This window comes from Narcine bancroftii, chromosome 1 (genome assembly GCF_036971445.1).
Source record: "Narcine bancroftii isolate sNarBan1 chromosome 1, sNarBan1.hap1, whole genome shotgun sequence".
Taxonomy (NCBI): domain Eukaryota; kingdom Metazoa; phylum Chordata; class Chondrichthyes; order Torpediniformes; family Narcinidae; genus Narcine; species Narcine bancroftii.
This window is the reverse complement of record NC_091469.1, coordinates 424,724,170-424,750,609: the sequence shown is the minus strand read 5'-3', so window position 1 is coordinate 424,750,609 and position 26,440 is coordinate 424,724,170. Positions and strand designations below refer to the sequence as shown.

The window sequence follows — 26,440 nt, the reverse complement described above, 5'->3', positions numbered from 1 at the left end:
CCACCCAGCGCAGCTGGATCTTCAGCAGCGTGGACTCAATGCTGTCGACCTCTGCCATCTCGAGTACTTCGACGTTAGGGATGAAAGCGCTCCAATGGATGTTGAGAATGGAGTGGAGACAACGCTGGTGGAAGCGTTCTAGGAGCCGTAGGTGATGCCGGTAGAGGACCCATGATTCGGAGCCGAACAGGAGTGTGGGTATGACAACGGCTCTGTATACGCTTATCTTTGTGAGGTTTTTCAGTTGGTTGTTTTTCCAGACTCTTTTGTGTAGTCTTCCAAAGGCACTATTTGCCTTGGCGAGTCTGTTGTCTATCTCATTGTCGATCCTTGCATCTGATGAAATGGTGCAGCCGAGATAGGTAAACTGGTTGACCGTTTTGAGTTTTGTGTGCCCGATGGAGATGTGGGGGGGCTGGTAGTCATGGTGGGGAGCTGGCTGATGGAGGACCTCAGTTTTCTTCAGGCTGACTTCCAGGCCAAACATTTTGGCAGTTTCCGCAAAGCAGGACGTCAAGCGCTGAAGAGCTGGCTCTGAATGGGCAACTAAAGCGGCATCGTCTGCAAAGAGTAGTTCACGGACAAGTTTCTCTTGTGTCTTGGTGTGAGCTTGCAGGCGCCTCAGATTGAAGAGACTGCCATCCGTGCGGTACCGGATGTAAACAGCGTCTTCATTGTTGGGGTCTTTCATGGCTTGGTTCAGCATCTTGCTGAAGAAGATTGAAAAGAGGGTTGGTGCGAGAACACAGCCTTGCTTCACGCCATTGTTAATGGAGAAGGGTTCAGAGAGCTCATTGCTGTATCTGACCCGACCTTGTTGGTTTACGTGCAGTTGGATAACCATGTTGAGGAACTTTGGGGGGCATCCGAGGCGCTCTAGTATTTGCCAAAGCCCTTTCCTACTCACAGTGTTGAAGGCTTTGGTGAGGTCAACAAAGGTGATGTAGAGTCCTTTGTTTTGTTCACTGTACTTTTCTTGGCGCTGTCTGAGGGCAAAGACCATGTCAGTAGTTCCTCCGTTTGCACAAAAGCCGCATTGTGATTCTGGGAGAACATTTTCGGCGACACTAGGTATTATTCTATTTAGGAGAATCCTAGCGAAGATTTTGCCTGCAATAGAGAGCAGCGTGATTCCCCTGTAGTTTGAGCGGCCTGATTTTTCACCTTTGTTTTTGTACAGGGTGATGATGATGGCATCACGAAGGTCCTGAGGCAGCTTTCCTTGGTCCCAGCAGAGCTTGAAAAACTCATGCAGTTTGGCATGCAGAGTTTTGCCGCCAGAACTTCCAGACCTCTGGGGGGATTCCATCCATACCTGCTGCTTTGCCACTTTTTAGTTGTTCAATTGCCTTATATGTCTCTTCCCAGGTGAGGACCTCATCCAGCTCTAGCCTTAAGGGCTGTTGAGGGAGCTGGAGCAGGGCGGATTCTTGGACTGAGCGGTTGGCACTGAAAAGAGATTGGAAGTGTTCTGACCATCGGTTGAGAAATGAGATCTTGTCGCTGAGGAGGACTTTGTCGTCTGAGCTGCGCAGCGGGCTTAGGACTTGGGGTGAGGGGCCGTACACAGCCTTTAGAGCCTCGTAAAAACCCCTGAAGTCGCCAATGTCCGCGCTGAGCTGGGTTCGTTTGGCGAGGCTAGTTCGCCACTCATTTTGGATCTCCCGGAGTTTGCGCTGAAGATGACTGCATGTGCGACGGAAGGCTCATTTCTTCTCTGGCCAGGACAGCTTTGCAAGGTGAGCCTGGTGGGCAGCTCGCTTCTTTGCCAGCAGCTCCTGGATTTCCTGGTTGTTTTCGTTGAACCAGTCCGTTTTTCCTGGAGGAGAAGCCCAGTATCTCTTCAGTAGATTGCAGTATGGCAGTCTTCAGCTGATCCCAGAGGGTTTCAGGGGACGAGTCCGTGAGGCGGATTGCATCCTCGACCTTTGCTTGGAAGTTTGCCTGGAAGTTTCCTCTCACTTCGTCTGACTGCAAGTTTCCAACATTGAACCTCTTTCTGGGGGCTTTACTGTTCCTGGACTTCGGCTTGAAGTGAAGGTTGAGCTTGCAGCGAACAAGCCGGTGGTCAGTGTGGCATTCCGCGCTGGGCATGACCCTGGTGTGTAAAGATCATTAATTTCCTTTTGGTCATACGTTAATTTGTTAGGCTATGTTTGAATTGCATTCATTAGGGGCATAGCAAGATGGCGTAAGGATCAGACGTGCCTTCCAGTCCTCTCCTGACTCTATCTTGTTGTTTTGTCTAGAAATGCCCGTTAAAATTCTTTAAAAGTTTAGATAATTTCAGTGCTGTTAATTTAACTTATGGTGGTACAATTGGTGGAAAAGAGCAAAAAAAAACGACAACAGATCATCAAAAAACTACATTTTCCAAAAGTTCAAGTTTTGGAGCCTACCTACAGGAAAGACACCGGGACTCAGCGTGAAATGGATCCCAGGAGAGAGGTACAGTGTTCGGATGTAGAGCTCTATGTTACATCGGTAGAGCCCTCTAAAGAGGGCGCCAAACAGCCTTTAGAACAAAGAGTTACTCAAAGGCATTTGTCAGCTGTAGAGGTGGCGCTGCAAACTGCATCTTTTGAGATACAAGAACCTATACAACTTGATGTACTGGGAGAATTTAATACATTATGGACTGGGGAAAACCCCAGCCAGCGTCTTCCAGTCATTGCTGGAGAGGCTGTGGCTGGGGTTTCCACACGCAGTCATACTACAAGGAAAGCAATCAGAATGAAGGAAGGAATAGAAGATCCTTTAGAGAAGAAACAGGAATCTGTTGAGCCAAAATCTCTTCCAATTGAAAAGATTTTTGTGAATCTTGAATCTAAATTATCTTATACAATGCAGGTATTATTCAAGATTATGACTGAACTTGGTACTAGGTTTAATACTTTGGTGAAAATACATTCTCAACAGATGGCTGAGTTTGGAGTTTTTAAAGCTTGAAGTGAGAGATAAATTTAATTCGTGTAAAGAAGATATAGATGAAATACGGGATCAAGTTTTTGATGTGATCAAAATGGTCGAAGACTTACAAACTCAAAATAAAAATTTGGTGAAAAAGACTGATTATTTGGAAAACCAATCCAGACGGAACAATATAAAGATTATTGGTTTGCCGGAAGGTATGGAGGGACCAGACCCAGTAAAATTTTTTACTGAATGGATTCCGCAGGTGTTGGGTCAAGAACATTTCCCAGAAGGTATAATACTGGAACGTGCTCACAGAGCCTTGCGTAGAAGACCTATTTCAGGTCAAAGTCCAAGACCTGTTTTGGTTCGTTGCTTGAATTATTATGACAGATAAACAATTTTACGAGTGGCTATTAGAAATGCACAACAGAGAAAATCGCCCTTGATGATTCAAAATAATCGAGTTTTCTTCTATGCGGATTTGAGTCAAGAAGTTATGTTCCAACGACAGGAATTCAATCCTGCTAAAGAGTTGTTGTGGAAGAAAGGTTATAAGGCAACCTTTAGATATCCAGCTGTTTTGAAGGTTTTTCAAGATGGTTGCCAACCAAAGTTCTTTGATTCTCCAAAGGAAGCTATAGCATTTGCTCAAGAGCTGCCAATTACTCAGTTTCAACAGAGACATAGTCCGCCGCGATCTCTAAGGAGACAAGAGATGGAAGAAAAGAGCCATGCTCCAAGAAGGAATGGTTGTAATGGTGACTCGGCAGTTGGAGCTGATGAAAAGAAGAGTTGTCCTTTTTTTTTCTAATTTTTTTTTAAAAAGGGATATTAAATAATGATGATGTTAGTTTAAGATGAAGTGAGTGTTGGGGGAGAGAACTGGATAGGCACTATTTCCTGAAAGTCGTCTGCTACGTGTGAGTTATCTCACACCCCTTTTTTTTGGGAGTTACCGCATTGCGCGGTTTAGACGGGAGGGGGTATTTTTAACCTCCTACCCGTTTTTTTTTTCCTTTTTTTTTGTATTATTAGATTAAAGAGTGAAGGGGTTTTTTTGTTTAAATATATTTAAAAAAGCATAAGAAAGTATTTGATTGTTTAAAAAACTAAAAATTGATGTGGTTTTTTTTGTAAAGTTTATTCAGTAGATAAGGAATATCTGAAATTTAAATGTGAATGGGATGGATAAGTTTTTTTTATATATTTTTTCTTTAACTTTAAGGTGAAAGGAGTGGTAATTCTGGTGTATATTATTTTGCTATTTTAGTTATAGAACGAAGGGAATAATGGTGAAAGTTATAAATTGAATTGTACAATTTTTAATGAGGCTTGAATTTTGTTTGTGGTTTATGCTCCATTTGTTGAAGATATAGATTTCATTGTAGATGCGCTTTTATTATTCGGATATCTGAATTTTAATGTAATGATTGGGAATATTTAAATGTGGTATTGGAGCTTTTATTGGATAACTATTTAAGAGTAAAAGGGAAAAATAGTGGAAGAGTACTAAAATTGAATTGTACAATGCTTAATGAGGTTTAAATTTTGTTTTAAGATGGTGATTTATGTGACTAATATGATGATAGATGTGAAGTTAGTTGATATTTGGTGAAGGTTTATCTCTATAGAGAAAGTTTTTTTTCATCTTTTTTTCATGCTACAATTTTTTTTAAGAATTGATTATTGTTTAAGAATTTTTGATAGATAATGTTACTAACTTTACTAATTTTTTATATTAAGTTTGAGTTAAATATATGTTTCATCTTAACTCCGTTTGTTAAATATATGCATTTAAGTTTGATTTAAATATGTTTTTAAAGTCTGATATTTTAGTATTAATTACTTTTCTTTTTGTTAGTATTTTAATCGGTTATGTTTTTTTTGTAAGTGGGTTTTTTATCTCACATATATTATTAACTTTATTAATTCTTCACTCTTTATTTTGGGGGGGAAAGGGGGGGTTGGACTAATTTGAGTTGGGTTATTAATGTGTAATAATTATTGGGGAGGGTATAGTTTATTTAGATTATTGATATTGTATTGCAATTTTATTATTTTATTCTTAATTTTTTTTTAATGTAATCCTATATGTTATTCATGTTATAAAATCTTAAATAAAGTTTAAAAAAAAAGAATTGCATTCATTATCCTTGATGTCTCTTCTGCCTTTAGTTGCCATGACAAAACTTTATGCGCTCTATCTCCCAGATCATAATATTACTGCTTTGATTTTAATAGTTTTTTTTTCTATTTTATATGTTCGCAATATATAGTTTTTTATTTATCAAAGTTTTATATTTTTTTCTTTCAAACCTGTTCTCTGGTATTCTTTTACTAATTTTAATATTTATTTCTCTGACGTAATCAAGAAACCCCGAAAAAAGCCCATTGTATTGTCTGAGAAAGAACCCCTCCCCTTAGTTTCAGCGCCATTTTGAAACAGTTCTCCCTCTCCAGTGCCAGTAACCTCCTTAAGTCAGAGCACCCACTCTGTTTCTACCCTGTCAAGCATTTTCTCTCTGTTGGGCTCTCTGTATATCCTTCAATATTACTTTAAATAACCGATAAAAGACATTTCAAAAATATAACTATCATACTTTTTATCCTTTTTTTATATTTACAGTTCACTTTATCTTTATTCTTGATCTTCTTTCTGCTATACATTTTGGGTCCCCTTTACCGATTTTGTAGAAATTGTTCTACTTTTACAGTTTTACAAAATCTTCTGATTCCCTCTACTACATCGATCCTGAGCATCGCTGGGTAGAGCATTGTGTATTTTATATTCTGTGGTAGCATCCTGCACACGGAGATGTGGACTAGCCCACAAAATGGCTGACAAACGTGGCGATAGCGCAGACCTAGGGGTGACACTGGCCAGCATCCCAGGTGACCGCACGATTGGAAGGTGGGGAACTCTAGAGGGAATACCAGCCTATCCCAGGCTGGTGCTCCAATGACATGGAGCACTGACAATAAATCAGTCTCATTTTCCAAGGCTATGGTGTGCGCGTCATCCTTCTCCATGCTCACATAGCCATACGCTGCACTGTGTTCTTAATCCTCTTTTTACACCGTCAAATTCTTTGCTCTATCAAAGTAGAACTTCGGTCCTGAAAGAATAGCACCTTTCCTCCTTCCTTCACAGCTGGGTAGCCTTTTTCCCTGGCATACTCGACTGCTGCTCTCAAAGTTGCCTCCCTATCCCAGTCACTTAAAAATCTTACCGGGACCGCTTGTGGTCTTTGGTCATCGACTCTCCTGGGGCTGAGATCTGATGGGTTCTTTCTATAAATAATTTTTCCTTGAATTTTCAAATTCCCAACGCTGATGGGATCCAATCTTCAAAGAATTTCACCAGGTCATTCCCGCCAGTCCCTTTTTTGAGCCCGATGATTCGGATATTATTTCTCCTGCTAAAATGTGGTCAATTTTATCCAGAAGCAATTGTTTATCTGCTTACCACTTCCTGTATCTTCCACCAGGGTTGGTAGAGGTTCTTGAGTCATTATTAGGTAGTTTTCAAGCTGGCCCACCCTATTGTTCAACTTATCGATAGCCATTGTCAGCACTGCTATTATTTCCTGCCATTTCCTTTAGTGCATTTTCCACCTTGGGAAAATCTTCCACGTAGAATCTCTATGGATTCCTTCATTTTTTAGAAAATCTTTAGTTGATCCCCACTTCCTTGGGTTTGTGTCAACATCATGGCTGTATCTTCTTTACCCACTCCCTCGTGAACTAGCAGTTGATGATCTCGCCAACTTTTTGGCTTTTTCCGTTTTATTTTTTGGGTTCTTGTTCTTCTTTCGCATCGTTTATGTTTTTAGCACAAGAAATTTTTATTTTGAGAACTTTAAATCAGACTTTTAATCAATCTTCATGGAGAGCTCCTCCAACCGGTGTCTGTGGATCCTCAGCATGGCTACGCCCCCTTACTTACATGTTTGCCGGTGATCAATCGTTAAAGAGTTGGCACACAACTAAAGATCATCTCAAAACATTTAACAGCCAATGATGTGTAATGGATTGTGGATACAGTTGCAATGTTAGGAAACAGCAACAATTTGCACACATGAAGCTGTCACTGTCACCAAGATATAATAACTAATTTGTTTGTGTCTATGGTTTGTTCTATAGAAACAATTCTTTCAACAAAGTGGGATGAATTATTGTAAATCTCTAGTCCAGAGAACACTGCACATTCAGTCATTAACTTCATTCAAAGCTAAGACTCAAATATTTTTTGGAAGATGAAAGGTTAAGTGGACATGGGGAGAGCATTGGAAAATGGCATTGAGGAAGCAAGAATCAGTCATGATTGAAAGGTGGAGTAGGCTCAAATAAAATGCTACCAACATCAGAAGCATCTTTTAGTTTTTGGAGAAGGCATATTCAGAAATAGTCATTATTTTACCCTGGAACCTAACTGTCAATTTCTTCATCAGAAATATCAAGTTATGGTTTCTTCATCAGAAATATCAAGCTATGGACTACAGGAGGGACACACAAAATGGAGTATCACTGTAACATCCCATACTCTGAAGTATTAAATTTATCTTATGAAATATCTTGAGATCTTTCTTTGGCTTGGCTTCGCGGACGAAGATTTATGGAGGGGGTAAAAAGTCCACGTCAGCTGCAGGCTCGTTTGTGGCTGACAAGTCCGATGCGGGACAGGCAGACACGATTGCAGCGGTTGCAGGGGAAAATTGGTTGGTTGGGGTTGGGTGTTGGGTTTTTCCTCCTTTCATTCAAAGCACATTTCCTTTTAAAAAACATTATATTTATTACAATTCAATAGATTTTTAAACTTTGTGTACAACTTTACCAGTGTAAAGAGCCAATGCACCAACACAAATATATTCTGGCTCAGAACTGATTTTTGCTTCCAAATCCCGATAGTAAAGTATCTGTGTCTCAAATTCAGACAGCAGAGGACTTCCTTTTATAAAATTTCGAATTGCCTGTTCCCTCTCTCTCTGCCAGATGTGGTGGTAACACGCAAATTGTTCGAGAGCAGTAAGGACCTCCTGAAGGAAAGGGAAGAGATGCAAGTAACATTGAGATTATTCATATTATTAGCTTAAGATAATGATCACAGTAAGTTAGAGATCTATTTGCTTGTTAATTTAGATTTTTTTTTAAATACACACCCAGAAATGTACACAGGCACACATGCACATATACATACACACATTTAATACACACACACAAATATATACATATGCACACATACACGCACAAACATACACACAGCCAACTGCACCAACGCACTCAGCCATACAGACACAAATACAAAATCACATATGCACACATGCACATAAACAAGCAAATACACACACTCATACACACACCTTTACACACTCAGAAGCCTCTTTCACACTTGGACATGATCCCAGGAATTAACCACCAATCAGCCTTTAAAGTATCTAGTGTGAAAGCAAACTCTTCTCAACAATGATGTCAGATGACATCAGCTCACGCCGGGAATTGACAGCCTGGAAACCGACATCTGCAGACACCAGCGTTGCAATCAGGCAAGTGTGAAACAGGTAATTGCATTGTGGGATTGAAATTATCCAAGTTTTTGCGTGAGTGCAGGAACGTGAAGGAAGAAAAGATTAAAATAGAGGTATAAACTTTGCAGTGGGAGAAAGAGAAGAAATAAATAGCAATAGTGGTCAATTTTTAAACAGCATGAGAAAATTGGTAGTACTATAGCATTTAATTTATAAAGACCGTGGGAAAAAGCAATGGCAGTCCTGACTTCCCTGAATGCCATGCAACAGAGAAACCCCTCCATGAATGCTCCTTGCATGCAGCCGGGCATACAGCTGTATGGAATTCTGGGAGGACAGGTTCGTCATCACTTTTTTCCATGGTATTTATAAATTGTATGCAATAGTATACCAACTTTCCCATGCTGTATAAATTGTACATGATAGTACTACCAACTTTCCAACACTATAAATTGTGCACGAGCTTCAAATTTTTCCACACTGTATAAAATATGCACTACAGCGCTACCAACTTTCCCACTCTCTTTAAAAATTGTCCGCTATTGCTATTTATTGCTAGCACTTTCCCACAGTCCCTCATAAAGGTTTATATAGGTCAGCACAAGAACAGGGGCTGAAGGGCTCATACTGTACTGTGCATAAAGCTTAATTATGTTATAATTAGGCATGATTAATTTTGTTCAAATGTAAAATACATTGATTAGGATTTAGGGCAGGTCCACCATTGCTCGAAATGTCATGACATCACTGGTAGAAGGTAGAACAGTCTGAACCCCATGGATGACTCCTTGCAAGTATGAAAGCGTTCAGGGGTTCCAGTTAGGAATGGTCAAGTGTGAAATGCCAAACCCCCATTGCTATGCCAGGACACTGAATGGCCAATTAAGTGGGACGCAAGTGTGAAAGGGGCTGTACACACACATTATGCAATGGAAATTTTAAAAGTTATTTACTTCGGCCAGTTGTTACCTTTTTTGTTGAATTAATAGCTGTGCTCAGCACAGATCCAAGCTTAATGATTTCTTTGTTCTCAGCAACACATTTGTAGTAGTTCTTTGGTTGCACAGGAATACACAAGTTCACACTTGCAGAAATATCAGAATTGCTGCTATCTAAAGGAGAAGACAATGGGTTAAGATGGAATGCGGTGTTGGAAGCAGCTCCCTTTGTAAATTTTACATAACTCAGGAAAACAACTGCCATGGTTATATACTTACAGGATATGGGTTCCAGTAATCACAATATAAGTTATGTTCAATAATTGCTGCATGTTAGGAATCCCCTTTTCCCATGAATAACTTGACCATCATATTGATCTTACTTAATTTCACATTCTTCATGTCCTGCTCTGTCAAGTACCTGCCAAGATACCTTGTAACTGTTCCTGCTACCACTGCCACCATCTCTGGCAGCTCATTTCTGATACCAATTACACAGTGTGAAAATGTACAACTCAAGATTACCCTCTAGTTTTAGACATCCCTACCATAGGAAAAATTTGCTGCTTATCTCCATCACTCAGTTCTATCATGTTACTTCTCAGCTTCCTTCTTTATAGGGGAAAAAAAAATGAGCCAACACAATCTTTGATAACTCAAGCTCGCCAATCCTGATAAAATTCTTGTGCATCCTTTTTAGCTTAATCAAGTAGTTCCCACTGTGTGTTGACCAGAATGGCATACAAAACTCCTTATCAATATTTTGTTCACTGCAACATATCTGATCTTCAAAGCTTCAGCCAGTGCCATATGCCTTCTGCACCACTGTCTATCTGTGTTTACATTTTCAGGGAACTATACACTTGTAGGTCAAGGGGTCTGTTTAACAACACTCCCCAGGATCCTGCAATTAGTTGTCTAAGCCTTGCCTTGGTTTCATCTGTTCTAAACTTAGATAACCTCTTTTCGAACCACAATGCCACAATTTTGGTGTCATTCACTTCCTAATCCACCTACATTGTCACCCAAATAATAAATGTATTTGACTAATTGCAGAGGAACCAACATAAATCCCTGTGGCACACCACTGGTCACAGGTCTCCAATGTGAAAAAAACAACCACCCCCACCCCCCTCCTACCACCAAGCTAATTTTGTATCCAGATTGCAGCCAAGCTGGTGAAAATAATTAGCTTAGAAGAATGTGGACAAATGCATTAATGTATCAAAACCTTTTATTCAATGAATACCAATTATCATGCCATCTGTACTGATCCTGTAACTTAAGGATATGCCACCGACTAGGCGACAACTTTGATTTTTCACTTTAAATATTTGTGCTTCATAGAAGACGATAGTTTCCAATGCTTACCAAACAACACTTCAAAGGTGAAAGTGAATGATCATATGATTCAGAAATGTACAGGAGAAAGCTAACTCCATGCTTCTAATTGCATGCACTTTGCAATAATTTGTGGTATTGTAATCTTACCAAAAATACTTCCGACTGCAGCTTCTAGAACTCCATCTTCCCAATCACTCTCCCTGCTTCCATGCCTCACAGATCGAATCTTTCTTTCATTCATTTTTCTCTATACATGTAAGAAGAGGCAATCATTAATAGAAAATTATAAAATAATTATAAAATACTCAATGAGAAGATACAATTATTAATAATCAATAAACCTTGGGAATCCTTTCCTTATTCCATTGGCCAACTGCTCTTGAGACACTGACAATATACTCCACTGTTTTATTCAGAGCTTGTTGTACTTCATCTTGTGAAGGTATCATGGTTATGTGAGGAATTGACAATGTGATATTAGTTCTGAAGATGGGGTGGCTTAACTGTTTCTGTTTATTATAATGGTCCTTTTCTGTAAGAAAAATGAAAACACAGTTAAAGGGTGAACTGTTAAAGAGAACCAGTCCTTCTCTAAGATTATAAAAACTCCATTAAAAGGAATTTTATTTTATTTTTACCATTGCAATGCAACATTGCTGTTGGACACAGAGTGAAGAAAGCAAAGTTACTGAGATGATTTCACATTAATTTCTAATTGGCAAATTAGGAGATACATTATAAAAATCTCACTTTTGCATCACATATTATTTTTATTGAAATTCCACATTTTTTTTTAAAATCACCCAATTCACTATGTTGGTAATCATTGCTCTGCAGAAATACTTCAGCACATATTAAAAAACTTGCTAGCACTCAGTATTATTTTGCAACCACCTACTGACTCAGCAGTGTCCTATTTATATTACCCATTGTGTGATGCTTGCACTGCACTGACTCATACCTATGAAATAAAGAAATGAAGATGAATGAATGCGTTTGCGAATCATTTCTAGAGTGTTGCGGGTGACCTTCAGCAGCGCATCAACATTTTGGTGGCTGAAATAGCACAGTAGTTCCTGTGCTGCTTCCTCCAGTAACTCCAAGTCTTTCCTTTTCTTTCTTGATGAGAGACCACTCCTCATCTGCCGCCTTGCATCCTGAGATAGAGAACTTGTCTCACAGTTTCTTTCTTCAGCTGGAAAGATATTTGAGAGATATTGTTGTTTCTTTTTTCCTATTGATTAGCCAAATATCAAAAAGAATATCGTTTATTTCATGCTTTGTTAATGGAGGAAAATATCGGATTTTAAATATTTATTACAATAAACCTTGTTAACATTATTATAAATATTAACTCTTTTGCCATCTCTGCACAGTTCATCCCTAAAAAGCAAGGCTTTTTTGCCAGTCTTTAATTTGTAAAGAATTTGCTCCCAAGTTTTAATTGTGTTGTTATTTTACTTTTTACCTTTATTATCACTTTCTTTTTGTTCTTCATTTCTACTGCTCCGTTGGAATTTTTGCTTCTCTTCTTTACTCAGAGATTCCATGTCTAGTAACATGTTGATAAGTTCATTAGTTGCTTCCTCAACTAAAGAGCTTTTATTGTGCAGCACTTGTGCAGCTTTCATACATAGATCCTGACAAAAAAAAATAATAATATTACTCAAGTGTAAAAGGCACTTAATTGGGAATCTAGTGCTCATTGTATTAGAGCACAGAATTTGCTGCTGGATATTTCCTGCATTCTCAAAAATCAACAGAAAATCCATGATCCAAGCTCTATACTTTGTTTTTCATCTTCCAATAACTTCAACTACAGTGTCTGCAGACTTTTGTGTTTTACTTCCAATAACTCAGAATCAGAATTTATTATTAGGAACAAGTCACGAAATTCATTATTTTGTGGCAGCATCACAGGGCAAACGTTAAATAAACCACCTTACAACAATAAAAAAAATGTTCACGAAAAGTTAAAATAAGGCAATGTGTCTTTGGTTCATTGATCATTCAGGCAGTGGGAAAGAAGCTGACTTTGTGCCACTGAGTGCTCGTCTTTAGGCTCCTGTACCTTTTTCCCAATGGTAGCAGAGCAAAGAGAACATGGCTTGGATGGTGGGAGTCCTTGAGGATAGAGGCTGCTTTCTCAAGACATTGCCTCTTGTAGGTGTCCTTGATGGAGTAAAGTCTGGGGTCCATGATATCGCAGACGAGTTAAGAACCCTCTGGAGATTTTTCTTGTCCTAAGCGTTGGCACCTTTGTACCAGACAATGATGCATCTAGGTAGGATGCTCTCCACGGTACACCTGTAGAAGTTTTCAAGAGCCTTCTGTGACATACCTAATTTCCTCAAACACCTAACAAAGTATAGCCATTGGAGAGCTTACTTTGTGATTGCATCAACATGGAAGTTCCAGGACAGATGTTGGCACCCAGGAATTTGCAGTTTTTTTCTCTCTCCACCAATGAGCCATCAATGAGGACTTGATTGTGTTCTCCTGACTTCCTCCTGAAGTCCACAATTATCCCCTTGGTTTTGCTTGCTTACTCTGTCTACATCAGAACTAACCATTTTTCAGTTAGCCATTGATGCACAATCAATTACACAAAGACTGAAGTTGCTGAGACTGAAGGCTTTTATTTACAAGCGACGGACAGCATCCCTGTGTTGGTTGCTCACATTGACCCAGACTCAAACTGGGGGCCTGGCTTGTGGCATGACAGCCTTTATGGGAAAGAAAGGGGGAGGAGTCATGAGCTGGACAGTGAGAGCAGGGTCAACAAGAAAAGGTCATGTTATTTACATATGGCAAATATATTATAATGGTTTCACCACAGCTGTCTGTCTCAGTCTTTATTTCCCTCTCGACTACAACTCATCACACTTGTTTGTTGTTTGAAATTTTTCAAAATGTCCTGAATTCTGGGAGGTTACCAGATTGGAAAACCATAGAACCAAAATATCCACAACCTCTCTGACCCATTTATCATAGATACTCCCTTTGTCCAATGCACTCCTCCCCCATCTTCTCTGCAACGTGAAACGAACTTCCCTGTTCTAGTTCTGACAAATGTTTAACCTGTAATATTAACTGATTTTCTATCCATTTGCTATCTTTCCAGCAGTTTCTGGTTCAGATTTCTGGGAACAGCTGTATTTTGCTTCTCATAATTCCAATGTCCTCTTGTTTTTTTTCTCCAACTCCGCACATTCATTAACCAGGAGTTCAAAATAAGCCTGCTTATTCTCTCACTTTTTCAGTTCTAATGAAGAGTTATTGATCTGAAATATTTTACAGCATCATCTAATAATCTTAATATGTTGTTAAAATAGGTCTTGGGGCATAGACTCAGACTCAAGAAACAGAGCAATTTATCACCCAACAGGGTATTTTTTCATAAAGTTTGCCGGAATACAAAATTCAAGTTCTGTTTTGTTACCTAGAGGTCTGGAATCAAATAAAAGTGAGGTAGACTCTATGAGAGCAACAATTTTTTTTGAAAAACAGTTCTGATATCTGAGTGCTGCTAATGAGGTCAAAGTGCAAGCTTCTGTGAGGAAAATGAGCATCAATAAAGATTTCCCTAGTGCATAGGTTATTAAAGGAGGCAGTAATGGCAGGCACTGGAATAGTTTGCTCATCCTTTGAGATGTGGGAGGTTAGGGGGTATTCCAAGTGACCCTGACATCTACAGTGCTCTCCATAATGTTTGGGACAAAGACACTTTTTTTTTCCTTTATTTGTCCGTGCTCCACAGATTTAAATTTGTAATCAAACAATTTGTAATTAAAGTGCACATTCCAGATTTTAAGGTTATTTTTATACATTTTGCTTTGACCATGTAGAAATTACAGCACTTTTTACATAGTCCCCTCAATTCATGGTGCCATTATGTTTGGGATATTTGGCTCTCAGGGGTTTCTTCATTGGTGCAGGTATCTAAGAGCTATGCTTGCTTCTAAGCTTTTGATCACCTTTTGGAGTCTGCAGTTGACATTTTTCAACATGAGATCAGAGTGGGGTCAATGAGAGTCAATAGTCATTATGAGGCTGTAAAACAAGAACAGTAAGAGACATCGCTCAAACTTTAGGATAACAAAAATCAACTGTGTTGAACATCATTAAAAAGAAAGAGCATACTGGTGAGTTCAGTAATCACAAGGCGGCTGGTATTCCAAGGAAGACCTCCACTGTTGATGACAGAAGAAATCTCATCATAATGAAGAATAATCCCCAAATGTATTGACAGATCAGAAACGCTCTTCAGGAGGCAGGTGTGGATGTGTCAATGACTACTTCATGAACAGAAATACAGAAACTGCTCTGCAAGATGCAAACCATGGCAAAGATGCTGGGCAGTAACTTTACGACGACACACTTTACTCTTGCCATCACACTGAGACAGGTTAATCCAGATCTCAAGACCTTTTTCTGGAATTTTTCTGCAGATTCTTTTAAATACTTCTTAGAAAACTGTAATCTGGCCATCCTTTCTGTTGCTAACTAGTGGTTTTCATCTTTCAGTGTCACCTCTGTATTTCTGTTCATGAAGTCCTCTGTGGACAGTAGTTATTGGCACATCCATTCCTGCCTCCTGAAGAGTGTTTCTAATCTGTCAGACAGACATTAGTGGATTTTTCTTCATTTTGATGAGAATTTTTCTATCAGCAGTCCAGGTCTTCCTTGGAAAACCAGTCCCTTTACAATAACTGAGTTCACCAGTACGCTCTTTCTTTTTAATTATGCTCCAAACTGTTGATTGTAGTGATCCTTAGGTTTGTGTGATGTCTCTTACTGTGTTATTCTTATATTTAAGCCTCATAATGGCTTATTTGACTTTCATTGGCATACCATGATGAAAAATGGAACTGAAGACTCCAAAGGTGATCAAAAGCTTAGAAGTGACCCTAGCTCTGTTATATCTGCATTAATGAAGCAAATAAACATACGTGAGTACTCACAAACACCTGTGAACCCAAATGCCCCAAATATTATGGTGCTCTGAAATGAGGAGACTATGTGTAAAAAGTGCTGTAATTTCTACATGGTCAAACCAAAATGTATATAAATAACCTTGAATAAAATCTGGAATGTGCACTTTAATTGCATGTGAATTGTTTGAATACAAATTTAAAACTGTGGAGAACAGGGGCAAATAAAGGAATAAAAGTGTCCTTGTCTCCAACATTATGGAGGTCACTGTATATCTGAAGGAGATATGTCCAAATGCAGATTATCTGACCTCATGGATCAGTTGAAGTGGCAGTTAGTCACTGAGGAGAACATGGAGGGAGAGTGTTTTAAGTAGAAATTTCAGGGAGAAGCATGGTGATATTCGCGGGCACTTTGGTGATTTGGGGTCTTTTGAAGAGTATTAAGGTGGATGTCCCCAATGCCTGATCGTATCCATTCCAGATTATTGAGTGAGACAAGAGAGGATATTTCTAGGGCTTTGAAAGAGATCTTTGCATCCTCTTTAGCAACAGGTGAGGGCTAAGAGATCTGGTGAATAGCCTCTGCTGTTCCTTTGATTTGAAGGGCAGGAGGGGCAAACCAGGAAATTATAGGCCAGTGAGTCCTTACGTTAGTGTTGAAGCAATTAGTGGAGATGTTTTTTAAGGATAGAATTTCATGACACCTGGAAAAGCCTGGACATATTAGAGGGTTAGTCAGCATGGTGTTGTTTAGAGATCATGACTAACAAACAAATTTCTAAGAAAGCAGCGAGGATAACTGATGAGAGAAGGGCTGTGGAAGTAAAGCATTGACATCAGTAAAGCATTCAACAAAATTCTCTGATCCAGAAGATCAAAGAACATGGGAAGCACAGAGAGTTGGCAAATTAAATTCACCACTGGCAGTCATAGAAGCCAGGAGATTGAGCAGGAGGGTATTATTCTGACTGGCAGAATGTGACCAGTGATGTTCCATAGGAATCAGTTCTCAGACCTGCATTGATTGTGATATTTCTAAATGATTTGGTTTGAAAATACAGGTGGGCTGATTATTATGTTTGTAGATGACACAAAAATTGGTGGAAGTAAAACACACAAGTCTGTAGACACTGCAGTTAAAATAAAAACACAATGCTGGAGAAACTCAGCAGGTCAAACTATACTTTATTCTTCTTTCTTTGGCTTGGCTTCGCGGACGAATATTTATGGAGGGGTAATGTCCACATCAGCTGCAGGCTTGTTTGTGGCTGACAAGTCAGATGTGGGACAGGCAGACACGGTTGCAGCGGTTGCAAGGGAAAATTGGTTGGTTGGGGTTGGGTGTTGGGTTTTTCCTCCTTTGTCTTTTGTCAGTGAGGTAGGCTCTGCAGTCTTCTTCAAAGGAGGTTGCTGCCCGCCGAACTGTGAGGCACCAAGATGCACGGTCTGAGGCGATATCAGCCCACTGGCGGTGGTCAATGTACTTTATATAGCAAAGATAAAGATACATAACCAATTCTTTGCTATATAAAGCACACTGTTTAACCTGCTGAGTATCTCCAACATTTTGTTTCTACAAAAATTGGTGAATGTTGTCAAAGGGTACAGTCGGATGAAGATCAGTTAGAAATATGGGCAGAAAAAATGGAAAATAGAGTTTAATCCAGACACACGAGGTGTTGCAGTTTTGGAGGCCAAATGTGCAAATGTACAGTAAATGACAGGATCCTGATGAACATTGATGTACAAAGGAATCTTAGAGTGCAAATTCATAGCTCCTTGCAAGCAGATCGGTCAGCAAAGAAAGTATATGGGCATACTTGTCTTTGAATATAATAATTTGGAAGCCATGCTGCAGCTGTAGATTATTGTGTGTAGTTTTGGTCTCCACCTTACAGGATGAATCTGGTGATGTTGGAGAGAGTAGAGTGGAGGGTCATCAGGATTTTGACTGGATGAGAGAATATTAGCTGCAAGGAGAAGCTGGACAAATTTTGATTATTTTATCTGCAATGTCAGAGGGATAACCAGATAAGGTTACTCCAAGGAAGACCTCCACAGTTGATGACAGAAGAATTCTCATCATAATGAAGAATAATCCCCAAACGTATTGACAGATCAGAAATGCTCTTCAGGAGGCAGGTGTGGATGTGTCAATAACTACCATCCTCAGAATACTTCATGAACAAAAATACAGAAACTGCTCTGCAAGATGCAAACCATGGCAAAGGTGTTGGGCAGTTCCTTTATGACCCCACACTTTACTCTTGCCATCACTGATACAGGTTAATCTAGATCTCATTTGTCCACAAGACTTTTTTCTGGAATTCTGCAGGTTCTTTTAAATACTTCTTTGAGAACTGTAATCTGGCCATCCTTTCTGTTGCTAACTAGTGGTTTTCATCTTTCAGTGTCGCCTCTGTATTTCTGTTCATGAAGTCTTCTGTGGACAGTAGTTATTGACATATCCATTCCTGCCTCCTGAAGAGTGCTTCTGATCTATCAGATAGTCATTTATGAATATAAAATTACCAGAGTCATTTGTCTAGAGCCCAAATGTCAAATTTAAGGAGAGAGGGAGAAAGTTTGGTGAGGCAAATTTTGTTTTCACACTAAGAGTGGTAGGTGCCTCAAACATAATGGCAGTAAGGTGATGGAATAATAGCAATAATTAAAAGGCATTTAGAAATGCATATGAACAGAAAGATATAGACAATGAGCAGGCAGATGGAATTAGTTTCAATAGGGATCATGAGCCAAAGGGTCAGTTCCTGTGCCATACCCATGTTCTAAGTTGGTAAACCTTAAATATATTGATTCATCTCAAAACAAACTGAATATTAATAGTACAATGATTTAATATACTTGCATACCTTTCAAAGTAGTTTCAAAAAAAAAAGAGAAGGAAATAAACTGTCTGGAATGACAGTTACCATACAGCATCTTTGGAACATGGAAAGCTAAACAATGTAAAACCAGATGTGCAGTGACCTAGTCAACCGTGTTTTCAAAGAAAATGAGGGAAATGTCTCTGCAAGAAATACCTAACATTATTAATCAAATATATTTAATAAACACACACAAATACAAAATAATTTAAAATATTACAATGAAAAACAATTTAGCAGAAGTGAATAATTTAGCTGCACTTTTTCTACAGGGTTAGTGATTCCATGACATGCACAGCAACAAAGTTAATACCGTTTTCACCAGTATCTGAGCTTATCTTTTCTTGAACTTCTGCCATTCTCTTTGCATGAGCAAAAGTCCAAAGTGTGCTTAAACACAAATATACAGTTCCCTTTACAACTTTCAGCTATCAGCCCAATGCAGCCCGCACACTGACAAATTTGACCTTTTCCTTCAATAAATCACTGACTATTCTGAAGTTCAGGTTGTAAACTTATTCATCATGTACTTTAATAGCAAGTTTAATTTTACATGTTTTCGCCCCCAAACAGCATATCTCCACACTCTAACATTACAAGTAAAAAAGGCTAGAGAACAGCAGAAGGTCAGGCAACTTAATGTTTCAGATCGGTGATCTTTGAATGAAAGGAGATCAATCTTAAATTTTAAGCCTGTTTCTTCTCCACAGATGCTTCCTCATTGTCTTTTCATTTCAAATTTATGCATCTGCCATGACTTACATTTAAAAACTCCCTATACTAAGGAACGATTAATTGAAACCAACAATATTTTGACAGAGTTGATAAAATCAAGGTACTATGGTGACCGAATGATACAATCTTCATTATAGTCTAACTTTTAGCCTCATTTTATATTGAAAACTACTGAAATTTTATGTTTTATAATGCAACATTGGAGAAGCTAGTTTTGATAAATAATTTGCTTCTATTGGATTTTCAAACTCTGACAGCCTGCTATCAGGACGGAGATGTTAAAAGGAATGATAATAAGCTTTTTTTTTAAAAAAACTTTCTTGTCATGAACCATACAGTTTCTCTAGGATGAGCTGAAAGGGATGCCTGCTATGTATCGGAAATGTCACCAAGTTACCTAACGCAAATCACCAATTCATCAGCAGAAAAGTCACTGAAGCTGCTGGTAAAATATAGAATATCCAAATGTAATCATCTAATAGCCAAAAATATGCAGCCAAAAATAATTAAGTTTCATAATGATATAATAGTTTTTTTTAATTTTGAATATAGATAGCTCATAAATGTTTTTCACATACCTTAGTTTCCTGTACAAATTCATCACATGGTATAGGATCTTCCTCAGGTAGTTTACATAACTGTATTGTACTCATATCTTGAAGTACTGCATCAATGCGAAATTCTATCAGGTCATTCACACGATTCAACAGGAGTTCAAGTTCTTCTGCAGATATCGTGCACAAAATTAAAAAGGAAAGTGGCTCTTGATAGAAGACTGTTTATGTGTTTTAAATAAAGCAACTACTATTAATTTGGTGCATACCACAATTTTACTGGTTCTCCAATTTGACACAAAATAGGAGCATAACCAACTGACGCCTTTCTTTGGTGAGATACCATCAGCTCTATACTCAATTCACATGGCCAGATGATCTGGAAAGACTTTTCTTGTAAATAAATACACAAAAGCAGTGGTGGAAAGTGTGCTGACCAGCTGCATCATGATCTAGTGTGGGGAAACCAATACCTCTCAGCGTATAGCCCTGCAAAAGGTTGTGGGCACAGCCCAGGACATCACAGGCAAACCCCTTCCTACCATCAAAAACATCTACAGGGAACACTGCTATTAGAGAGCAGCAGCAATCATCAAGGATCTACACTACCCAGCACATGCTCTGTTCTCTCTACTACCATCAAGAAAGAGGTATAGATGCCACAAAACTCACACCACCAAGTTCAGGATCATCTGCAGCCCTTCCACCATCAGACTCCTCAACAATAAACTCAATCAGGGACTCAATTAAGGTCTCTTACTTTTTCACTTTATTGATTGTTTTTTTTTCCTCTCTATATTGCAGTTGTTTACATTTATCTATTTGTTGACCTCTGTACTTTGTGTAGTTTTTATTTGAATATAATAAGTGGTAATTCTGCCTGGTCCGCAGGAAAAAGAATCCCAGGGTTGTGTATACTCTGACAACAAATCTGAAATCTGAAGAGTGCTGGAGAAATTCAGCAGGTCCCGTACTGTCCTTACGAAACAAAGATATGCAACTAATGCTTCAAGGTACAAGGCTACTGTTCCCTTATTGGGAAAATAACCAACACGTGAACTAGGATAACCATTCTCCAGAGGGAACCAAGTAAATTAAAGCTCTAGCAAACAAAATAATTGCTGGAGGCAATCAGCAGGTCAGGCAGGATCCATGAGTAGAAATGGTACCTCAATGTATCAGGTTTGAATCCTTTCTTTGTTTGCTCAAGATTTCAGCATCTGCAGCTTTTGTGGTTCTCGAATAAAAACTCAAACAGATTTCACAATGGGATTGATATACAAATAAATAGAAATGCAGAATAAAACAATTAAATTATTAAATTTATATACATTTTATGATATACATTTTTTAAATGTAAGCTGCCATTAATAAATATCCAATCTATCATAGTTCTGTAATCATTAATCTATTAATATATCAATCAAACATATTAAGTCTCAGACATAAATACAGCCAAAGATTTAAAGCCATTAAGCAACTGTAACAGCAGACAGTGAAGAAGGTTTTCAAAGCTTGCAGAGGTATCTGGAGCAGCAGGAATAATGGGCTGAAAAATATCAGATGGAATTAATGCAGACAAGGGTGAGGTGTTGCATTTTGGAAGTACAGACCAAGAAAGGCATAGTAAAGCACTGAGGAGGGCAGTAGAGCAGAGGAATCTGGAAATACAAATACATGATTGCCTGAAAGTGGCGACACAGGTGGATAGGGTTGTGAACAGAGCTTTTGGCACATTGGCTTGCATAAATCAACATATTGAGTACAGGACTTGGGATGTTAAGACATTGGTGAGGCCAAATTTGGAGTATTGTGTGCAGTTTTGGTCACCTCACTGCAGGAAAGATATCAATAAGATAGAAAAAATGCAGAGATGTTGCCTGGACTTCAGGAATTGAGTTTCTGGGAAAGGTTAGGACTTTATTCCCTGGACTGTAGAAGAAGGAGCAGAGATTTGATAGAGGTATTTAAAATTATGGGGGGAGAGACAGAGGAAATGCAGATAGGTTTTTTCCCCCACTGAGGATAGGTGAGATACTAAACCAGAGGACATTCGTGAAGAGAAAAGGGGGAAACATTTAGAGGAAACATGAGGCAACTTCTTCACATAGAGTGGTGGGGGTGTGGAATGAGCAGCCAGCTGAGGTGGTGAATGCAGGCTCAATTTTAACATTTAAGAGGAATTAGGACAGGTACGTAGATGGGAGAGGTATGGAAGGCTATGGACTGATTGCAGGTTAGTGGGACGAGGCAAAAAAAATTGGCGTAGCACACACCTGAAGGGCCAAAGAGGCCTGTTTCTGTGCTATAATGTTCTATGGTTCTATGTAACACCATTGTCATTGGTATACTGAGTTGTCCAGAATTGGTCAAGGTGTATATTCTATCATGACAAAAGGTCTTTCATTTCTAGAAATTTAGTTTTGGGTAAATTGGTGAAATGATTCAATTGGTAGACCAGCTGTCAGATTTCAGAAAACACTATCCAGTTCACTGACATTGTACATGGAAGGAAACCTGCCATATTTGAATCCAAACCATTAATGTGGTTGTGTTGTGTTGTGTTTGTGCTACACAAGCTTGGAGAAGAATGACAAACATACCAAAGCCTTGGAAAGTGAGATTAGTTTATTTCTCTGGCCATCGTGCTTATATAGACCCCAGGAGCTGACATCAGGGCCCCACATCATCAGAGCGCTAGTCTGGGATTGGCCGGTGTTCCCGTCAAAGTTTCCCATCTTCCCGCCATGTGGCAGTCACCTGACACAACCCCCAGGTTTGCAAGGTCACCATATTCATCAGCATTTTGCAGGCTGGTTCATCTCCATATGTGGGCTGCTACATAGCTCCCCCACCCCACAGAACCAAAGACTGGGCCTTTGTCGGTAGCCTTTGGCGCTCTGCCCCTGCGTTGCAGGGGAGGAGTGGAGACCAGCTCATTACAGTCCATATATTCTGATTTCAGGCGGTCAACAGTAAAAGTCTCCTCCTTACTACCAATGTCAAGGACGTAGGTGGAACCATTGTCCTTGACAATCCTGTAGGGCCCCTCGTAGGGTCATTGTAGGGGTGGCTGGTGTGCGCCCCTTCTCTTGAATACATCCTGACATGTTTAAGTCCCTGCGGACCTTATGTTTGAGCTGGCCTTGTGGTGGGGGTAGCCACGGGACCAGGGACCCCACTTTTCGCCGCAAGTTGTCGAAGGTTATCATGGGGTCTTCCGGTGTTTATCAGGGGCCAGGAACTCCCCGGGAATGATCAAAAGCACGCCAAAGACCATCTCTGCTGCCGAGGTGTTAAAGAACTCCTTTGGCATGGTACAAGTCCCCAAAAGGTCCCAAAGCAGTTCATCCACCAAGGCTACCTTGAGGTCCCCGTGTAAGCGCTCCACCAACCCATTGGCCTGAGAGTGATATGCCATGATGTGGTGGAGCTGTGCCCCAAAACATTAGCTGGCACTGCCCAGAGCTCAGAGGTGAATTGTGCCCCCCCTGTCCGAGGTTAGGTGCTCTTGGACACCGAATATGGATAACCATGTGTTGATTGAGTGCCCTGTGGTGGTATCAGCCAGCAAGACTGCCTCCGGCAACTTCGTGGAGCAGTCAACCAAGGTCAAGAGGTATCTTGCCCCACAGGAAAGCAGTAATGGCCTCACTATGTCAATGTGTAAATGGATGAACCTGTGCTGCGCTTGTTCAAACATTATGCAGGATTTGGCCCACTGGCTGACCTGTTTATGGGGGCAAGACAAGCCCTGCTAGCCACCATTTTGACTGTCACACAGATTGCGGGGTGCAGCAGATTGTGGATGGCATCGAAAACCTGGTGCCTGCAAGCAGCTGGAATGATGGGGCAGAGGCTGCCAGTAGAGACATCGCACAGTAGTATCAGGTTACCTGGGCCGATGGGGATGTCCTCCACTCTGAGGCCAGAGAAGGCTGTCCTATACACAGGGATCTCAGGGTCGTGCTGCTGAACTTTGGTGAGGGCCATATAGTCGACCCCTTGGGCCCAGGCGTGTACCAACTTGATCACAGGGCATGACATAGCATCAGCTAACATTTGCTTTTTTCCATGCTGTGCTGTATGTCTGTGGTAAATTCGGTCATGTAGGACAAGTGTCTCTGTTGTCAGGCAGACCATGCGTCCAATACCTTTTGGAAGGTGAAGGTCAGCAGCTTGTAATCAGTGAAGACCCTGAATTGCCGGCCTTCCAAAAAGTAACAGAAATGTCTTACCGCCAGGTAGATAGTCAATAGCTCTTGGTCGAAAGCATTGTATTTGAGCTCTGGAGGGCGGAGGTGCCAGCTGAAAAAGGCCAAGGGTTGCCACTAGCCCTCAATGAGCTGTTCCAGCACACCACCTACCACTATGCTGGAGGCGTTGACTTTCAGGGTGATAGGTGCCTCCGGTCTGGGGTGGACCAAGAGGGTGGCATTGGCCAGTGCATCTTTGGCATTCTGGAATGCCCTCGAAGACTCATCGTCACAAGTAGTATCCTTTGACTTATCTGTCATCAACGCGAAGAGGGGGCACATGATGCATACAGCTGCTGGTATTAACCTGTGGAAGAAGTTTATCATACTGGCGGATTCCTGTAGCCATTTTACTGTGCCTGGCTTAGCAAAGTGCTGGACCACCTCAACTTTTTCGGGGAGAGGTGTAGCCCCATGTCTGTTTATCCTGTGCCCCAGGAAGTCAATGGTGTCCAGACCGAATTGGCACTTTGCAGGGTTGATCATCAGCCCCGAACTCACTCAAGTGGGTGCACAGTTGTCTCAGGTGAGCGGCGTGGTCTTTGCCGCTGAGGCAAATAGATAAATGCAAAGGGTGGTCCTGGCCCACTGCATCCATCAGCCGCAGAAAAGTTTGTGCTGCAGACTTTAGACCAAAGGGCATGCGGAGAAATTCAAACAAGACAAATGAGATCTTGGTGACATCCTGGGGTTGAACTGGGATTTGGTGGTACTCTCAGATGAAGTCCACCTTGGAGAACACCCGTGGCCCTGTGCAGGTTGGCAGCAAAGTTTTGGATGTGGAACACTGGATATCTGTTAGATGTGGTGGCCTTGTTGAGGTGGTTTGTAATGGATAAATATTGGAAAGAATTTGGTAAGATTAGAGTGGGTTACATACATTTTAAAACAGATTTTATTTGAAATACTAAGAATCCATATTCAGGAACTTCACAGAAACTTTTAAGAATGATATGCACATTTCACAAGTGCTAACTGAAATAATGTCATAATGAATAGACCATTGTCTTGGAGGAGAGAGTCTGGCTGTTTGCAAGTACCTATAGAGTGCTCACAGAAAGGTCATTCCTGGGTTTTGTTTACCTAAGACAACAGCTTGCTCAAGAAGGATAACTCCTGTTGTTTGCTGAAAAAGATGGATGTTTTTGCAAGTGAGAGAGTCACATGGGCTCTCTTGCAGTTGGCAGTTGGAGAGAGAGAGAGAGAGAGAGAGAGAGAGAGAGAGAGAGAGAGAGAGAGAGAGAGAGAAGACAAGCTCAACAAGCTCTCTTAGCTAGTGTGTGTGAGACACTGAAAGCAGCTGAACAGAACAAGCCAGGAGAACCTTGTGGGAAACAGAAAGCTCCAGAGCAATGGATGGCTGGAAGTGCTATCTGTCTGATGTTTTCCTTGGAATAAGTAGAACAGAAAGGAACTCTGTGAGAGCTTGAAAGAAAGAGATTATCATCTGGAGAACCCTGATGGGGCAAGTTTCATCAGCAAGACATTGTGATGATTAATGGTGGTACCTCAGTTGTGGCAATCCTGGAGCAACATATCTCTCTCTGCAAACCCTACGAGAACCTTCCTGAGTGGTAAACATTTACCTTTCAAGCACCAAAGCCTGGTGAACTTTATACATGTTAAATTCTGTGCACAGCATAAGAATTGCCTTCATCCAGAAAATTTGGAAGGAGGAGAATTGAGATTGAAGTGTGAACCAAAGAACTTTTCTTAAATTTAAACACACATTACTTACACGTGCACTTAGAATTAGAAGGGGGTTAAGGTTAGTTAAGTTAATACAGATAAGTTAAAGTTTGATTCTGTTTTCATGTTTAAAGATAATTAAAATCAAATTTTGTTTAAGCAACTGCTTGTCTTGGTGAATGTCTATTGCTGCTGGGTTTTTGGGTCCTTTGGGCTTGTAAAAGGCAGTAGCTGATGCACAGTCTCCAACCCCCTTTTGATTTGGTCATCATGTGGAGGGGGGAGGCCCAGGGACTGTTGGAGCACGTGCAATCCTTAGCTTCTCCGTTTTCTTAAACTCCTCCTTAGCTAGGCTGAACTTCTTGGGAGGGCGTTGCTGCACCCTGGCATGGAGCGGGGGCCCAGTCAAAAGTGGTACTTTACCCTGCGCTTTAGCTCAGCCGTGGAGAACTGTGGTGCCACTATCGAGGGGAAGTCTGCCAGGATGTGGGCGAATTCATTGTCCAAGAGTGTTATAGAGTCCAGGTTGAGGGAGGGTAGCTTGGCTTCCCCCAGGGACAGAGTCTGAAAGGATTGGTGTGCATCAAGCGCTGTCCCTTGAGGTCGACAAGCAAGCAGTAGGCCCGAAGGAAGTTGGCCCCCAGAAGTGGTTGCGCCA

At 40.4% G+C, this 26,440-nt stretch overlaps 1 protein-coding gene across 10 annotated transcripts in view; it reads right to left on the bottom strand.

Moving 5' to 3' along the window:
- The window catches only part of dnah5 (dynein, axonemal, heavy chain 5), a 343,529-nt gene that overhangs the window by 193,090 nt on the left and 123,999 nt on the right, over window positions 1-26,440 (bottom strand). For 8 of the 10 annotated variants that reach the window (XM_069914173.1, XM_069914167.1, XM_069914169.1 and 5 more), the window contains exons 17-23: window positions 19,862-20,007; window positions 12,192-12,363; window positions 11,685-11,957; window positions 11,065-11,255; window positions 10,871-10,970; window positions 9,411-9,553; window positions 7,751-7,952 (exon numbers count right to left, since the gene is read on the bottom strand). In XM_069914173.1, coding sequence (XP_069770274.1) covers window positions 7,751-7,952; window positions 9,411-9,553; window positions 10,871-10,970; window positions 11,065-11,255; window positions 11,685-11,957; window positions 12,192-12,363; window positions 19,862-20,007 — 1,227 coding nt within the window. The remainder of the gene's footprint in view (window positions 1-7,750; window positions 7,953-9,410; window positions 9,554-10,870; window positions 10,971-11,064; window positions 11,256-11,684; window positions 11,958-12,191; window positions 12,364-19,861; window positions 20,008-26,440) is intronic. The other 2 variants (XM_069914166.1, XM_069914170.1) reach the window with 2 other exon arrangements.